Source organism: Cheilinus undulatus, linkage group 18 (assembly GCF_018320785.1).
Source record: "Cheilinus undulatus linkage group 18, ASM1832078v1, whole genome shotgun sequence".
Taxonomy (NCBI): Eukaryota; Metazoa; Chordata; class Actinopteri; order Labriformes; family Labridae; genus Cheilinus; species Cheilinus undulatus.
The window spans coordinates 32,927,038-32,946,311 of record NC_054882.1 but is presented as its reverse complement, the minus strand read 5'-3'; the positions used below and the strand labels follow the sequence as shown (position 1 = coordinate 32,946,311).

Here is a 19,274-nt window from a genome sequence, read left to right as displayed (position 1 = left end):
AAGAAGCCTAATCAACTCTAAAGCTCCAAATACCTGAACAAATTAAAGGGATGGAACTCTGAGAAGTGTCAGTGCAGTCACTGACTGATAGTGATGTTTTTGTCCTATCTGATCCATGTACATCATAAACATGAGCGGTCAAACATTTACTTGCAGTAAATATAAGCAGTGCTGTGAAACAGTTTTTGCCCCCTTCTTGTTTTTCTTTTGTTTTCGCATCTGTTACCGGCGCCAGACCTAGGGGGAATCTGGGCCGATAGCAAAGGATACACAGGCGAGAGTGCACTGTGTAGCCAAGAAAACTATTTCTGTGGATCAATAAGAGAGAGGACAAACGTTAGCGTCTTGCTCCAGCCAGTGCTCGTTTATACTGACTTAAACTTTAACAAATTCACATATGAATCTCATAAACATCAGCTTACTGAAATTATGCTGCGTGAAAGGTAAGTTCACATTCATACCAAAATATATGTCACATAAATTAAATAAATATAAAAACCAAATCTGACAATACACCATATAAAACAATGTCAAAACAAAAACAAGTTCAAATAAATTAACAATTAATCTAAATCACATTCCACATAAACAAGAATTGGCTTTACTAACATAACAAATTGTACAGAAAATCATTTAACTCCAAACACACATTTACTCAATTCTAATACCTACATCCACTCATATCTTCACACATAAACCATAATGACACTCATCTTACACATGGATCACACATATAACTTTCCCAAAACATATACATGACGCTCTTAGACTTGTCCTTAACCATTTTACAATATGGCGTGACCGCGCCCTGTGAACTAGCAGCTGAAATAAAAACTAGCATGAGCACGGTGTCTCTATTTACCCTTTACTCACAGCTAACGGGATTATACTCTTAAACAAACTCTTAAACACATTTCCTTATGTTACTAGAAGCTTATATCTGTAACTTACACTTCCAAAACTACACTTTAAGAGCAAAAACTCACGGAGGTAAAATGACGACGTCTGCTCGGACACACAGTAACAAAAACAATCTTTCTGTGCTTGAAATACATCTCAAAACCTTCTTACGACATCACAGAATGATTTACAATGCTCTGACATTAGATATTAAACAAAGCTTATCATAGAAAAGCAAGTTTAAACATACCTGTGGATCAATAAGAGAGAGGACAAACGTTGGCGTCTTGCTCCAGCCAGTGCTCGTTTATTACTGAGCTGCGCATGAGCAGAGCAGGTTACTAGTCTCCCTAAAGGTATCCACAGTAGCGCTACAGTGCCATCTACTGTCATGTTTGGGTATTGACCTGGCGTCAACACACTGAAAACAGAGTTCGATTAATTCAGATATTTAACAAAAAATAGGGGGGTGTCTGTTTCATACAAAAAAAAATAAACATGTAGCGTTTCCAACCGACTACACATCTTTGATACACTTAAATGTTTCAGATCATCAAAAACATTTTATCTTTAGACAAAGATGATAAGTATTTTAACAGTGGTTTTATTTATTAAGGGATAAAAGTCATCCAAACCTACCTGGCCCTGTGTGAAAAATGCCCCCATGGTTTTGCCACTATAGGTCGCAACAACTACAAGTAAGCAATTTCAGTAAATGGAGGAATTTTACCCACTCTTCTTTGCAGAATTGTTTTGTTGTGGCATGAACGGCCTGTTTAAGGTCATGCCACAGCATCTCAATTGGGCTTAAGTCTGGACTTCAGCTGAGCCACCCCAAAATCTTAATGTTTTTAAGCCATTCAGAGGTGGGCTTGCTGGTGTGTTTCAGATCATTGTCTTGCAGCACAAACCGTCATGAACTAATGGCCAGACATTCCCCTCCAGGATTTTCTTGTAGAGAGCAGAATTCATGGTCCCATCACTTATGGCAAGTCATCCTGGGACAGCAAAGCAGCCTCAGACCATCACACTACATGTTCTTTTATGAAATGCTAACAGGATGAACACCTTCCTTAAAGTTCAACTTTTGTCTCATCAGTCCACAGAAATTTTCCCAAAAGTCTTGGGGATCATCAAGAACATTTTTTGGCAAATTGACAAGTCTTATGTTCCTTGTAGTCAGCAGTGATGTTGGCCTTTTTAGACTCTACCATGGATACCATTTTTGCCAGCCTCTTTCTTATTGTTAAATCATAAACTCTGACCTTAACTGAGTAAAGAGAGGCCTGCAGGTCTTTAGATGTTGTTCTGGGTTCTTTTGTTTTTGTGGCTTCATGGATGAGTCGTCTAGTTGCTCTTTGAGTAATTTTGATAGGCTTCTAGGCTTCTAGGTGGGGTTGATATTTTTCCCTTAATAATTGATATTCTCATTCAAGAAGTGCATTTTGAATTGAATTTGAATGTCCTTTGAGATCAATAAAGTATCTATCTAATCTAATCTAATCTTTTGTATTTACACAGGCTATCTTATGCTAAAATTTGTTTGATCAGACATTTAGATGTGACAAATATGCAAAAAAAAAAAAAAAAAAAAAAAAAAATCAGGAAGGGGGGAAATACTTTTAACAGCACTGCAACTATGCTAATGTCTAAATATATCTGAAATGACTCCCAAATGCTTCTATGTCCAGTGATTATGCAAGCTTTTGCATATACATGCTTCTATTGTGTGTGCTTTGTCACTGTAATGAACTTCATTTTGGCTCCTGCATCAGCTCTGTGATATCTAAACTGAACAGAAGTAGACTGCTGTACGTGCTGAAATTAACAAGATGCACCACATGCCCCAAACTTTGAACTGCTAATATCAGACAGGATTCCCAGCCAGTCATTTGTTAACTATTAGCCTCCAGGAACACTACAATCACCTGCTTTACTGGAGGATCCCAAGATACAGTAAAAGAAAACTGATGATTCAGCCTTTTTTCAATATTAGCCTGAAGCTATTAAACACAACTCCAATAGATGTCAGGAAAGCAAGCTTGCTAAATACTTCAAAAAGGACACCAAAGAGCCCTCTTCACTTTGGTCTTTAGACAGCTTTGACTTCCCTGATCCTTAGATAAAAGGAAGAGACGGCTTTTTGTTAAAAAACGTGTTCTTCAATCTTTAACCACATACATCACCCCTTCTGTTCTTCCTATGTGCCCAGCTGTCTTAGAGCAGTTTGAGCCCATTTCCTGTCCGACTGAGTTAGGTCACCATTTGTGACCCACAAATTACACCTGTACACCCTGTTTAGGCTTTGCATTATATCCCTTTTGGGCTTTCGAGTAAAGTGGTAGTCCTAAATGCATCCCATTGCAAACTAGGTATAATTTCTTAGCTTAATTTACACATTTTTACCCTAAACTTGCTGAAATAAGTAGATAAATTATACTTGTCAATGGCCTTTTTAAGTCTAGCTTCTCAAAGCAATTTCTTTTTAAAAGTGAAATGTACTCTGAAATCTCAGGAGGCTAACCCTCTACTATTGCCAAGTACCTCATACAACCCAACTTCAAAAAAGTCTGAAATAATCCTTTATCAAATAAAGTGACTTTTTCCCCATGGTTTAACTGATTTACCTGGCGTGGAGGTGATCAGTATCACAAATTACGAAGCCCTGCTGCAAACTTCCTAGACTTCCAGAGTCTTGTACTGTGCTTTCAGGCTAACCCCTTTTAACAGCTTTCCAATCAGGTTTTGTAAAAAAAAAAATTCTATTAATGGAAACACTGGTATACTTTTAGGAAAATAAACCTTACGGGGTAAGCAACTGAGTAATGATGTGCCGTTCAAGAACAAGCCTGTTCTACAGAACAGCTCTTTAATGTGATCCGCTCTAGCTGGCTCCCGTTTGAGTGCCAGTTTTCTTCCCACCATTTCTTTTTTTGTTATTTAATACACATTTAAACATACAAACTGGTAGCTCAAGCCTCCATGATTAACTCAATGAGTGCCAGCCCTTTTAAAAAATGGAAAGTGGCTTGTGCCAGCGTTTTTGGCCATTTTGAGTCATCTTTCAAGACCCACAGAATATTTTGTACTATGACTCTGAAAACACCAAATAGCTCAAATGAAAGAAGAAACTCTTTTTCATCATGGAAAAAATGGTTTGTTTGCACCTTGTTCCGTTCTTGATTTATCTGAAGTTGAATAGAGGTTTGTTTCACCAAAAGGACCATTTTTTTTCTAGAAGCTGAGAAAAATGCATTTTTGTGAAAGAGAGTCTTTCAAGCAAAACAGTGATTTGAATGTTATAATTTTGCCTTCAATGACATGAAAGACATCTGAAAATTGTATTACAAATGTTATTTTATTGTAAAATAACATTGCTTCCAGTCACTATCATGCCATTCACACTCCAGAACTAGACAGCCTCCACGTGACCCCCCCTCATACGCCCACGTCCTCTCCTGCTTGCATGTGCCCTGGGACTACCTGTAAAATATAGAAGTAATATTAAAGCTATATAATACAGTCTGTTTTATATATATATAATATATAATCTATAATATGGAATATTTCCATTCTTACCTGTTTTTCTGCCATCAGACAGTGTAGCAGAACTGCATGGGGCTTGTTCTTCTCTCAAGTCTGCTTCTGAAATCACAGGAGTGAACGCATGAGTGATGTTTTCATTCGATAAATTTGGCTGAATAATAATTGGGTTCCCAACATTAACTTACCTCCATCACTCTGGGATGGAGAAGAGATCCGCTCCACTCACTCGGCAGCCATTCCTCAGAGTCTGGGTCAGAAAAGTCCGTCTCTGAAGTGTTGTGGCTGTATGTATCCAGCTGGCGAGCGGCTGCCTTTTATCTCCGACGCACGGGGGAGACCTCGCAGCATTCTTTAGCCTCTTGGCCGCCATAGGCAGATGAATGGCTGCGCTGATTCCTGGATTCACTGTCGTTATGTTCAGTGTCGGTTTCTTCCTGAAAGTTTCTTCCAGCATCTATTTTAGAACTTTTAGTTCAGATTACCTCCATAATGATCGCTCTGCTCTTTGACCCCAGGGTCTCCACCTCTGATCTCTGTGGCTTTGACCTACCATCTCTTCCGACTGTAGTGTTCCGACTACGTATCCCAGAAGTGCCAAAATTACTCACAGGGAGCGTGAAAGCGCCCCCTTGTGCCAGCCGCCGAAAAAAACACTTTGACGTATATACGTCTATGGCACACAATGAGTAAAGATGGAGACTTTCTATCAGGTCCTGCTGCAATTTCTCTGTGAGATTTTTAAACTTTTTTTTAGGTTTTTTGGCCTGAATGTGTCACTACTTTGGTGACACCAAAGTAGTTAAGAATGTTTTTTCTTTGAATAGTTGACATCAGTTGTAAATTCCACTAAAGGTCTGGGATTTTAATAGCCCTTCTATGCAGAAATCACTTCTTACCCCCATCAGGAGTCCTCCTCTGTGGCATGAAATCATCTGCAAAAAAAAACAAAAACAAAAAAAAAAATCATTGTTAATGCACTGTACGGCTGCAGGTACTAAAGTGCAGTCACTTAGAATCTGAATGCACAAAACAGTGCTGGGCCATGATTTTAACTTCATACTTCTTTTTCATTTGTGTAAACTGGGATGCTTAAGTTATTGTCTCTTAAGTTCTTTTCTTATTCTATTTTAAATGTTTTTATATTTGTTTTTTACATTTTTGAAATTAAGATATCAAAAAGGATTAAAAATGGAAATGCATCGGCATAACACCCCTCTATTCTGTATGACTTAAGGCTCATATGTAAGTCATCTCTTGTCTATGCAGATGATTCACAACTTTACATATCACTATCCTCAGATGATCTTAATCCCATAAACTCCCTTACTCAGTGTCTAGATGATTTAAACTCTTGGATGTCAGAAAATTTTCTGCAGCTGAACAGAGACGAAACAGAAATCCTCATTTTTGGTCGGAAAAACTCAAAGACAAAAAGTTGCTGCTCATCTCAGTTCAGTCTCTTTAAACTATAAGAATGAAGCAAAAAACCTTGGAGTAATACTAGACAGCGATTTTAATTTCAAAAGCCACATCAATCATATCACAAAATCTACATTTTATCATCTTAAGAACATATCAAAAATTAGAGACCTTCTGTCAGCATTAGATGCAAAAAAAAAAAAAAAAAAACACTACACGCATTCATTTCAAGTAGACTGGACCACTGTAATTGTTTATTCACTGGCCTCCCAAAATCCTCTGTTCAGCGATTACAGCTTATTCAGAACGCTGCTGCTAGAGTCCTGACCAGAACGAAAAAGTTTGAGCACATCACTCCTGTCCTGAAATCCCTCCACTAGCTTCCAGTACAAAGTAGGACTGATTTTAAGATTGTAATATTTGTTTACAAAGCACTGAATGGCCTTGCTCCTTGGTACATCAGAGACATGATGATGAGTTATACACCAGTTAGAACTCAAAGGTCTACAGGTAGCTGCCTTTTGACTGTTCCACATATAAGTTCCAAAGCAGGGGAGGCTGCTTTCAGTGTTTATGCCCCTAGTAAATGGAACGCCCTGCCTGCAGACCAGAGGGGCTCCAACGTTAAATACTTTTAAAAGCAGGCTAAAAACTTTACTTTTTGCATCAGTTTATAGTTAGATTTCAGTGTGTGTGTTTGTGTGCATGTTGTGTGATCTAATCTGTGTGGGTAATTTTGGTGTACATGTTGAGCTTTACTTCTGCTCAGAAGTTGTATTTTGTGTTCTCATTTTGCGATACAATGATTGCTGTGATCCCTTGTTTTTGAAGCACACTGTGTTGCCCTGTGTTGATACCATGAAAAAGTTCAATCCAACTTCATTGCAGAGTTCAAGGGCTGTTGTGAAAACCCAGGGTGGTCTTAACGACACATTTCTCCTAAAAGGTCTTTCTAATTGAAAGCGTATTTACCAAGTTATCTTTCTTTATGAAACACTTCTTTAGACCAGTCTGGGTGGCAGGGAGAAGTTGTCATGGTTACTTCAGTATTTAAACCCTTTTATGACAAAGGATTTGTTGAAATCATGCCCGATGTACTGCAGTAACCCCGGCTTTGACTGCTGATCTTGCTCTGTGCTCTGTGGTAGCCGCTGCTGTTTGTCAGAAGTGAGGAGCTCATTATTAACTGGAAAAACTTCTTCATCTCCTCACAGCTGCTGAGCCCCACCAGGGAGCAACAACTCATGCTCCATCAACTCCATCATGGCTGACTCTCACTCAGCTGCTACTGTGTGCACTGAGGGTGGAGCAGGCCTGGATGTGAGCTGTAGTGCTCTCTGTGCTGATACTTTGCTGTAAGATTTATGCCGCTGCACCAACCACAGCTAGGGCCGGAGGCACTATGTTTTAAGGTTGTCTAGTTGAGCCTGTCTTGAGAAAGCAATATCTCAAAAACACTCTACAGTATTTTCTTCAAACTTTGCTCAAATGTCCACTCTGACTTAAGGATGAAGTAATTAGATTTTGGAGGTTATGGGTCAACGATGGACCCAGCACCATGAGGGGGCATGGAAGGGCTTAGCCCCTTTAGACAAACTTTCTGCCCCCTTTGTTTAACTCTTGTACCCCATCCTATAAAGAATCAGAAACAACATGCAGAGATAACAACACAGACTGTAATGAAGCGCACTTCCTGAAGTTTACCTCATGAAATATTATGAATATTTATGGTCAGAGTTGACTTCCTTCATGGCCTCCCCCAATGATACAGTACAACCAGTATTTTTTTCTCAGCCATAGTGACATCACAGCATCTGACCAATCAGCAGGAGCCTCGTGCTGTCTTAACCTTCCTGTTTCCTCCAGAACTAGTGAAATGTAGTTTTACATCTTTTTTGGTCCATCATCAGTGTAACCTGGCACGCCAGATGGATGTGTTACCACTCATAGACAGCATTTGGGAAAGGGTAGAGCCTTTGAAAAACATTTAGTGGGTGGCTGGTTGAACATTCTGCCTGTCACATCTTTATGGGTCAATCAGAGCAACTAAACACATAACCTACCCGCTATTAAGCTGTGCACCTGCGCCCCTACCGAAGGAGTAAACTCCATAGAAAACTGCAAAACGCTGCAAACCATGGCGACTACAGACATGTCAGTACACGATTTTTGTCATTTTTGAAAAGAAAACAACTCACTGCTGTTCTTTGTTCTTCTTTTAATGAAGAAATGTCATCAAGTTCTGATAAAAGTGGCGCTTTACCACACTAATGTCTTCCGCCATATCTGCACCGGCCTCTTGTTGCTGCTACTCTGCTGCGCCCGAAAGTACTGCCCCTCGACGCTGATTGGTCCTGTCACTTTCTAACCGGGCCCTAACAGTTCAGACGGGAGCTTTGCAAGATGGATTCGCCGGTGAAAAACAAGGAAACAGGCATATCCATCTGCTTTGCAAGGTTAACATCGTGCCGAGTCAAACCAAGTGAGGCAGAGCCGTGCCATGTAATAAAAACGCCCCAATAGAGAAAGATAGTGAGAGACAGAGAGATAGGATATGACCAGATATGCCTCAACCTCAGTATGTGAGTTTTTCAAAGTAAATTCCACTGAATTTTGTCTCAGTCTATCCCAACTTCACACTTACAGAGTTAGCGCATTGTTCCATGTCGTAGCTTCAAAAAGAATTAAAATTTCTGCAGACCTCACTACAATAAAAAAACACACCTGCCCTTCTTCTTGATGTACTTTCACTGTCTGGCAACGGTATACATGGTGTACCTCACAGAGCCTGACTGCAGGCGGTGGTACTAGTTTTGTCTTTTCCAGGTGCACTTGTGACGTGATGTGTTTGGTATGCAGTGGAAGCTCCTGCAGAGACGGCCAAAGATCACCCGGTGAATGCAAGATGGATAGTGGCCTTCAGAGTGTAAAACGACCAGGACAAGAGAGGCACTTTGCAGGACATTCAGAGCCTCCCACCTGTCCTGTCAGCCTAAATCACAAAATGTAGCTGCAACACTAGAGAGCCTCCTCTTCCCCCCTCTGTCATAAATACACTCCATTTTCCAAATTGGATCCTGATATTTTATATGATCACTGTCAGGCAGGTACTCTTACAAGAAATAATGAGGGGAAATTCTGGAGCAAAACTGCAAAAACAAAGCCAGCAATAACAACCACCGCTAAAAGATGATTCCTGGGTGCACCATATAGGTTTTCTCTCCGTGTATGCATCTTTAAAGTCACTTTCAAACACTCCCACTTACTATTTTGTTCTTTTTGTAAGAAACACTGATGTATAAATAAGAATAATTTAAAAAAGTAAAATGCAATCAAACGCTTTTATTTCCTTTGAATCCTCTGTATGTGATGGTGGATGTTAATGAGGACACCCAAGCTAATAATAGACTTCTTCACATTTCACACCGGTGGACAAATAGCCCTAATGATGCCTCTGCACAGACCGAGCAGTACAGTCGAGTGTGGCAATTAGAGTCACATTGCCAGCTAGTCGAGTCAGAATATGTTCTATGCAGAAAACCTTTTTCCATGGTCCATAATGGACGTGAAATAACAACCACCTTCCCTCCAACATTTATAAGAAGCAGTACTTCATTCTGTTCTTATTCCTCTGAAAGGAAATATGCCACCCATACTCAGGTGATGAAAATCCTGTGGAATCATCAGGTGTGTGAGGGCTCTGATGTGGGCCTCTCAACAGCAAATTGTGCTCTTTCCATGAGGCTGCATCTCTGCAGCTTTACTGTGGGGCTCAGCCAAAGTTCACTGCAAACTCTCAACTCAACTCAACTCAAACTTTATTTATAAAGCACGTTTAAAACAACCGGGGTTGACCAAAGTGCTGTACAGATCAAAGCAGTGCAGATACAATACCAAGATACATAAACACAGTGCAAATATATATATATTAAAAGTAAAAAATTAGTTAAGATTTTGCCAGATGTCCACTCAACCTCTGTAATATGAAAGACATGATCAATCATTCATGTAAACATATGTAGGCTTTATGGATACAGATTCATCTCACATAAAAGGGAAATATTTCTAGACTTTTTTATGATTACAGCTGACAGCTCAGTAACATCAAAATCCACTACCTCAGTTAGAATACTGTGGAAAAGTGACTGGAGCACTCACCTGTGCTGAGGAGAAAAAGAACTAAACTTCTGCTTGGTGGTCCAGAGTTCTGTTTCCGAATGAAATTACATTTGGAATATATTTTGGAAATCAAGGTCCCAGAGTCTGGAGGGAGATCTATGAGGCATTCAATCCAAGGTGTTTTCAGTTTCCACAGTCAGTGATGGTTCAAGGTGCCATGTCATCTTTAGCTGTTGGTCCACTGTGCTTAATCAAGTCCAGAGTCAGCAGCTGTTTACCAGGAGATTTCAGAGCCCTACATGCTTCCATCTGCTGAGAAGCTTTATGGAGATCCTGATTTCCTTTTCCAGCAGGACTTGGCACCTGTCCAAAGGGAAGCCAAAACTCCCAGAGACTGGTTTGCTGACCGTGGATTACTGTGTTGCAAAATTAATGTGAATTGAATTGAGCACTTAAATTAATGGCTGCATGGCAGTGCAGGGGTTAGTGCTGTTGTATTACGGCAAGAAGGTTACAGGTTACTGGCTCAAATCCTGGTCCTTTCTGTGTGGAGTTTGCATGTCCTCACCAAGCATGCACGGGTTCTCTCTGTAACTCCAGCTTCTTCTCTTAGACCAGTAGGCTATGTGTTCCCCTAGAAGGGCCTAGCAGGGCAAAGCTGATAATTTTAACACTGCTGGTCATTAATGTCACCTTAGATTCAACAGTCTGGTTGCAGTTCAAGCCCAAGACATGGTCTGAGTTTTTTATTGAAGTAGGAAAGAAGCACCCACTGCTAGGCAGGAGAGCCAGGGCCACACTTCTCCATTTTGCAACATCCTACCTGTGAGAGATATGCGTTTGTTTCTTCTGCCTCAACCAAGCCAGATACAGATAAAGCTGGACACTGAAAATGAACCGAGGGTGGCAGTCTTACAGCTGCACCCAAGACGTGAGAGGATATGTAACAATAAAACAAGCCCACAGCAGCTGCTGATGTTATTGCAGAACTGGTAGTACACAAAAACTAAGAATATAAAAACATTTCTGTGATTTAATTCAAGAAGCAAAACTTCCACATATTCTAGATCTATTATTCACAAAAGTGAAATATCTCAAGTCTTTTTTTTGTTGTTTTAATCTTGATGTTTACAGCTCCCAAAATTCTAAAATCCACTTTCCCAAAATATTAGGAAATCACAAACATCAGTCCAAAAAAAGGATCTATAATAAAGAAATGATGACCTTCTGGAAAGGTATGCTCATTTATGCCATCAGTGAATGGTTGAAGCTCCTTTAATACAAATTACTACACCTATGCGATGTGCGATATGCGATGCGATGGAGCTTTTTTAGATGCACCCATACATCTTAAAAGATGTTCAGTAAGTTTTTATTTTCAGGGAATTGTTTACTTTCAGAGAATCTCTAAGGTTGTTATTTCTACAGTATTTTGAGGTTCTGTGTTGTGGTAAATTCGAAAATAGAACAAAAAGGAATTGTGAGCAAAGATTGTGTCTGGCAGTGTTTAGGGAGGGGTTAAAGGGGCTTGAAAATATTTTCATCTGCCAGACCAAGTTTATTTACTAAACAGAAAATAAATTATGCCTTTCTGTTTCACACTAGAGCTACTCACAAAGCATTCTGGGATCACTTGTATCACAAACCAGGAAGGCCACTTTTAGCAGCTTTTCTCCTTCATGTGAAATCCATTCATGAAACTAAAGTTGTGGATTTAGTGAAAACACCTCATGGAGTGCAGCTTTTTTCTAGAACAGTCCTCAACCCAAGACTTAAAATATCTTTGGAGGTGGGTGGAGCTGAGCAGCACCTCTGTGCGAATCACAGACTGTACAAAGAATTTGACAAAGCCTGTGTGACATCAGCCATCTGATTACAATAGGTAATCAAACAGCTTTTGAAGCCAATCGATGGCGACGTCCATATTAGAATCGCTGTCTCAACCGAACTTTGGATCAACCTAACGGCCCGCCCACTAAGCTCGACTTCCTGTCAGTTAAGCTAGCACTAAAGCCAGTCTTCTGTCAATCAAATGAGACATGCCAATCAGTGTGCAGTGAAGTTTTTCCTAAATATAATCAAAACCATTGTGGTACAAAAAAAACCCTCCTTGCAGAGAGGACATGAAGACATTAGCTAATGAGACACATTTTTTTAAACCAGGCTGTAAACCAATTTATTTCTTGTGTAAAAACAGTTTTTTTAACATATGTTGTGAATGGGACTTCCAGCGTTCCTGCAGCCAGCCTCAAGTGGACACTCGCCGTATTGCAATTTTTTACTCTTCCGCATTGGCTTCATTTTTCAGGGCTGGAGGTTGCTGCTTAATAATATTCTGATATTGTTCTGACTGAGAGCTCCCTGATGGTTCCATACACATACTATGCATTTAAACTGGTATGCTTCTACATAATCAGGCCAAAGGTAAGTCCATCTGTAATACTTCTATGTAAAATGACAAAAGCACTGTTTTCTCTGAGTGCGGCGTCCTTTTGAGCACACCATGAAGTGAATTTTCCCAGTGGGAACGCAATTTTTAAGAGTTTCCAGCACAGCATGCACTGGAGCCATCGATTGCATTGTATACAGTTTCCAAAAGAAAGAACTCAAAAGATGATGGCAAACATTTTACCTAAAAATAGGGCAGACTTAGGCTGCATTCACACAGCAAGCTCTAACACACTTTGCACTTTTTAAAATGTGACATGCGTCAGAATCCTGCATTCACTACATAAGATTCTAATACAAAAGTGGCACAAATCTGATTTGAAAAGGTCAGATTTCAATGTGGTTTGTGCTCAAACTCCCATGAAACACTCAGATCTGTGTCAAAAAAGTCAGATTTAGGTGACCTTGGCCTGCAGTGTAAAGTCAGCCTTACTCTATTGGTTGCATTGTACAGTAAGAGGCTGTTTGCTACAAGTTTACTTTTTAGAGTTTGTGACTCTTCTTGCGGTCTCACTGCACTTATTAAAGAGGTCAAGCAAGATTAATTTCTCTGCCATTCAGAGATGGTGCCCCACCCAAAAATATCAAATAATGATAGGTCATAGAGGCTAGTGTTGCTGCTGTAGAGCAACATCAGGTGGCAAGCTCCGTCGCTGGATAGTCAGAGAGCTGCAAAGCATGTTTGATCTATTCAGTGACCATTAGGAGATTTCTTGTAAACATAAAAATGCATACTTTGAATTCAGAGTACGCTGTGTACTTAAGGTGATGTCAAAGTGAGTATGAATGGCACGTACTCAGTTTCTGACACTGCATATATTTTGTCACTTAAGAGTCATATAACCTTACTTCCCCAGCAGACATAATCCATTTTGAAAACCCATTTATTTACCTTTCTGAGCAGAATTCACATTTTCTTTTTTTTGCCTGTGTGATTATGGGTTCAAGCAATGGACATCTTAGAAACAAAATGCACAAAGAATAAATTTAAAACAAGAGAGCTGCAACAAAACAGGAAACAATAAAAAAAAACATCATTCAGGAGACTTTACAGGAGTTCATTTAATCCCAACGGTTTCTGTGGGGGAACTGTAGAGGGAAGAGCTCATACAAACACTTCACTGTACATAGAGATTTACATTGAGTGGGGACATGATGTAAAGTCTGCCCGATACGCCCCCCTGTGGATTGAGCAGTATTCTGTACAACAAATAGCTGATAATGGATTGGGCGGGGGGCTTACTCCCAGCTCCATACCTGGTCTGCTTGCACCTGTAGGTTCCAGATGGCCTTAAGAGTTACATTAAAATAAATCAATCACAGACAGAGTGCTGCCTCATCTACTGTTAAGCTGGTCATACAATATATTCATACTATTTCTATGATATAACAATATAAAGTTTGGAATGCAGACTGCGGTGTAAGAAAACTGGAACCTAGAAAATGACTTTTTCAGAGCAGATTCATCGAGTTATGGAGCTGGGATGCAGACTAAAGTTGCGTTAATTTCATTTTGCTGACTGCTTTGCCCGACTCCCCGCATCAGTTCCTCAGAAGGGGAGGAGGCAGGGTGTGACATCCCTGACACTGTGGCTGAAATGTGTCATGGTGAAGCGGGGGGCCCAGCTGCCCATGTATCGACATGTGTCCCTTGATTTTTTTTTTTTGTAAAACCATACTTTGTTCTGGTAATAAAATCAAAAGCATGAAAATAAAATGAAAGTATATATAACTCTCTCAGGTCCATTTTAAGTATGGTTGTGATTTCTCCTCGTTTGTTCTCATTCTTCTTCGCTCTCGTTTTCGTGATCCATGTCTTCCTCTCCGTTTGCTTTGGAATCTGTTCGGCTGTCTGGATCCTCCTCTTCCTCGTCTGCACTGTCCTTCTCTTCTTCCATTTTTTCCTCCACCCCCTCCTCCTCTTCCCAGTTCTGAAAAGAAAAAGAACAGCAATCAAAATGTGAAGCAGGGTAGAGCTACGTAAACATACTTCATCATTAAATGAGCTCTTGTAAAAATCATTTATATTTGGGTCTTTTTTCAACAAGTTAAGTTATTGTTATTTGATACTCTAAGTCAGCGGTTTCTCCTTGGGGCCCCCCAACTTGTGTCTAAGAGGAAGCTAAGACCCACTTGGAAAACCCACACATCAATTTTAGTTGTTTTTATTAACAAAATCCCAATATAATAGGCCTACATACACTTATTCTTGACAAAAGATCTATTTATAAATTATTAGTATGACAGTGTAATACGGCCACTCTAAAAGAAAAGAGGATCTGTTCATCCTCAGAAAAACTCTAAAAATTCTCAAGTTCACATAGTCATTAATTTAGGGGGGTAAAAATGTAAATTTTTGACTCGACACTGTTGTAAATTCACAATTGTTGTCTTAAAATTTTGTTTTTTCGAATGTCAAAATTCAAGACACTTTAATATTCTGAGCTTGTTTGCTTGTAAATGTGCAGCTTCACAGTCTCAAAAATATTAACACCCCCCCTCCCCCAAATTTTGACTGGTTTGACAAGTGTCGTGGCTAAAATGCTCGTCTCACACACAACGGATTCCAGATTTTTAACAGGGCACTTGTATCTGGCAAAAAAAGTCTGCTTATGAATGTGCCTCCAGCTCATGAGCAACTGGCATCCATCAACTGAACTTAACACAACTCAGAAATAATTCAAGAAATAATTCAAGAAAAATCTTAGGAAGATATTTGGGTTTGAACTTTTAAGCGAGCAACAGAATGGGGAAGAAAAGTGACTTTGAACACACCATGGTTGTTGTTGTTACCAGAAGAGCTGATCTGAGTATTTCACAAACTGATTATCTGGGATTTTAAACACAAAACAATCTCTGGTGTTTACAGAGAATGGTAAGGAAAAGAGAATTTACTGTGAGCGTTAGTTCTCTGCACCAAAATGGCACAAGGCAGAAGAGAATGACTCCAGCTGATTGAAAGAGAACAATTCAAATACCCACTAAACCAAGGTATGTGTCTTTGAACACAGATGTGCTCACAGATTGAAGCAGATGAGCTACAGCAGCAGGATGACCTCACTGAGCGACAATCCTGTCAGCTAGGAGCAAGAAACTGAGCTACAATTAACACAGGGCACCAAAATTTGTCAAAATGTCTCACTAGAAGTTTGGAGAAGCACTGTGTGGTCTGGTAAGTCTTGACTTCTGCTGCGACATTTCAAGGGTGGGTGAGAATTTAGTGTAAACAACACAACAGCCTGTCAGACAACTAGCAACCATGGCACGCTGAAAGCCACTTAAATCCCCTTTCTTCCCTCATGATGCTCGGTTTGAACTTCAGCAGACCTTCCTGATCATATAATTATCTCTAAAAGTACTAGTTGAATCTGATAGATATTCACATTAATGAGCAGTTGAACAGGTAAACCTACTCAAAGGAGACGTGAGTAAATACTGCATGGTTGATTATTGTCAGAGCTCACATGGGGTATTACAATTGGAGTAATAAAGCTGTAGCAATGACTGTGTTGTGAGGAATTTTTTTAAAAGTGATACATTTAGATTTTTTTTATTTGCAAAATGCATTTTGATTTGTAGTGCTCTTAAAATGCACCGTTTACGTCATGGCTGGCTTAGTTTACTCGTATTTAAAAAATCCAATCCATAACATTTTATCTGATCAAACAGATTTGTGATCTTTCACATAGACAGGCAAAACCCCATGACTACCAGCAATGTGAATAACTGCAGCTCTTGCAGATCAGTGTACACTAGATTAGCAGAGTAGCACCTTAATTTAAAGGACCTGTATTAGGGGTCTCCAATATGGATTTTTTAGAGCCTCACAGCTGAGCCAAAGTAGTGCTTTTGTGATTAATCCATTTTACCAGCCATCAGCAAAATAAAACACAGGTACATAAAATCAGCAATATGCTGAATATATAATTATCAGCCAGGCTGATTATCACTCTCCCCTTATCTGTATGACAGCTTTTTGTCACTTACATCTGAGTCATCTTCATCCGGAAGGCCTTCATCACCAGAGGCCTCGTCTTCATCTGATGATTCTGTTCAGGGAGAGAAAAGAAAAAAAAAAACATTTAGAAACAGCAAAAATTAATTCAGCAACAGTGAGGGAAGTAGAGAGGAAGAACAGGATCTATGTATTTATCCAAACTTTTGTTTAAAACAGAACATGGTGCAATGTTTTATACTCCAAACAACCAAAGAAAGAGGACACTGGCTACAATCATACAAATCTGGTTACATGATTTTAATCCACTGTTTCTTTTTTTAACTTATTTCCACCACAGATGTTGATCTAGAATAAAAACAATTTTCAAAACCTTTAACTTCCTTTTAATTCAACAGCATTTTTAAAGTAGCAGGATACAGCTTCCTGTGCTTTAAAGAGCTTATTACATAAAATGCTAGAAGAAATAAAACATTCAGAACATCTGTAGATATGAATCAATCCAGGGATCTGTATGGATCTAATGTGTCTAAATTGTTCAGACCCTCTCTGATGCAGCAGGACTGTCTTTGTTGTAATATTCTGATCAGTAGAGTACTGGGGAGATTCAAACGGTCAGTTTAATGACTCCACGAATACTTGTCGGTCTGGCAAGTTCATAAATAGTGGCTGATGTCTTGGTTGGATCTTGAAATGCTCAGAATCACTAGAATTATAACTCTGCAATGATGTATGGCTTTTACAAAGAAGACAATGGAAAAAAGAACCTGAGGATGACATTGAAGTTCTTTATTGTAGCTATTTTTTCCATTAATTCAATAAATGGTGTCGCCTTATATCAAGGACACACAGGAGAAGTATGTTGTGAAAAAGCAGCTTTTATATAACAGCATAAAAAACAAGTGCTCCAACATGCAGCCATTTCATCTGATATAGAAGCTGTTTTTATTGACAGTGTTGAGAGATGTCAAGCAAACTGACTCACGGTAATTTCCAAAGATAAATATAATCCACGCTCACATACAGACAACACTGAAGACTCTGTAAAATTAAATCCAAAGTTTTTGTCTTAACACACTAGATATGTTGGAATAATGTTGCTGTAAACATGAAAACACTGAGATCTGCATGTGACTGAATTTTTATAATGATTTTCACCTCTTTCCTGGCTGGGTTTAATTTGGGCGGGGCCAATATGTGGGCTCATGATGTCACGAGCCCACAGTGGAGAATGACCCCGCCCCTCTAACACTACAAAATAAAATCACAGAGCAGTTCATCTCAGTACAGTCTGTTGTTAGCTGATGACACTGCCTTCATTGACAGTTAACAGTCTGTTAAATGCTGTTTTGTTGCTTATTGTGAGGTAAATTTGCAGAATCTAACAGTGCCAGTGGTCTACAGATTATTTAAAGCATCATAACAGAGATTTGAGCCAGAAAACAGACTTTATCTGTTCTTCTGAGGTCAACAAAAGATCAAGAGGCAGGATAATGGAGTGCTTTCCTCCATTCAACATTTTTAAAACCTGAGAGGATTGTATTTCTCGTGGCTTCCTCTCATTCAACAGACACGCCCACACCATCCTGGAGCAGATTTTACTGCCTCAATTTTCATGATTTTGAAGCTTAATTTTATAAACTTAGAGACGTTTTATTTGACTGAAATTTGACGTGGGGGTTCCTAACACGGTGACCTGTCATACAACAAATCTAAATACAGATTTATTTTCACTTTACAGGGTCTTTAAAGAGCAACAGCAGGACCAGCTCTAAATCTGTTACTGCAATGACCACCAATGAAGAGGAGTTTGAATTCTGCCTAACAACTTTTCAAGCTGATGTTAAAATTTTTCATCGATCACTTGTCTCTGGTGACTGAATATGTGCCGGACTCACTTTACTTTGTTAGACAGCACAGAAATGTGAAGCTTTCACAGTTTAGTACCTTTATAAGGACCTTCCAGATGATAAATACAGTTGTCTGGAGATAAAATAATTCATAGCAAGACAAAATGATCACATCAGCTGTAACAGAGTTTATGGAGTATCAACATTGGCCCTGATTTTTACAACCAGCGCATCTCCATTTAAAAGCATCGAAGCATTGTAAGCTAACCTTGACAGCTACCTAACAAACAGCGAAATAGTTTAGGAAAACAGAGCAAGGAAATGGCCGCATGTTTAAAATAATGAGCACAACAGAACTTGTTTTAAGTGTAATGAAAGGGTTTTACCATTTGTTCATGGATGTTTGAGATATTGCAGTAGAAGTGTCAGAGTTAAAGTGTGAGAGAGGCATATTAATGTATTTCATGAATGTCGTATATTGAGGCTTAATGTTAATGTAACATAAGCTTCAACCCTGCTCTGCTGCTTTACATATATATAGGCCTAAATCTAATTCTGCTCTTTGAGACATTTCTACAGCTACTGTAATTACACCAGCACATGGTGTGAAAGTTTAATTAAAGCAGAATTAATGCTTCCCATGGAAGTGAATAACAAAGCACTTAAGAGAGCACAATAGCAGTTAGCAGCTTTAAGATCAATAATCCCACACACTGTCACAAAACGACCAAATCAAGATCTCAAACAGGTTGTAAACTGTGAAGCTTCCTGTCTCGGTCCCACGTCGGAGTCCAGCGTACAGCAGGCGCTGCCTCACCGGACTGTAACAACCTTCAGTTCATGGGCTCTTCATGAACTTTTCTTTTAATGAAGCTTCACATCACGGTCCACTGGCGGGTACTGGAACTCAAAGCTGCTTAATTATTTCATGAAAGCCAATTTTCTCCGTGGCTCAATAAAGCGTTTTATACAGTACGGTAATGAGAAATGAGAGTGAACAGAGCGGGGCCTTGTTGTTCCGCTCAAAAGGGAGGATC

The 19,274-nt window shown here is 39.4% G+C and overlaps 1 protein-coding gene across 1 annotated transcript in view; it reads right to left on the bottom strand.

Annotated features, from left to right (window-relative positions):
- Positions 1-13,298: 13,298 nt before the first annotated feature.
- wdr43 (WD repeat domain 43) overlaps positions 13,299-19,274 on the bottom strand; it is a 28,134-nt gene continuing 22,158 nt past the window's right edge. Inside the window, exons 17-18 of the mRNA XM_041813053.1 lie at positions 16,420-16,481; positions 13,299-14,363 (exon numbers count right to left, since the gene is read on the bottom strand). Of these exons, the coding sequence (XP_041668987.1) occupies positions 14,214-14,363; positions 16,420-16,481 (212 nt within the window). The 3' untranslated portion in view covers positions 13,299-14,213. The remainder of the gene's footprint in view (positions 14,364-16,419; positions 16,482-19,274) is intronic.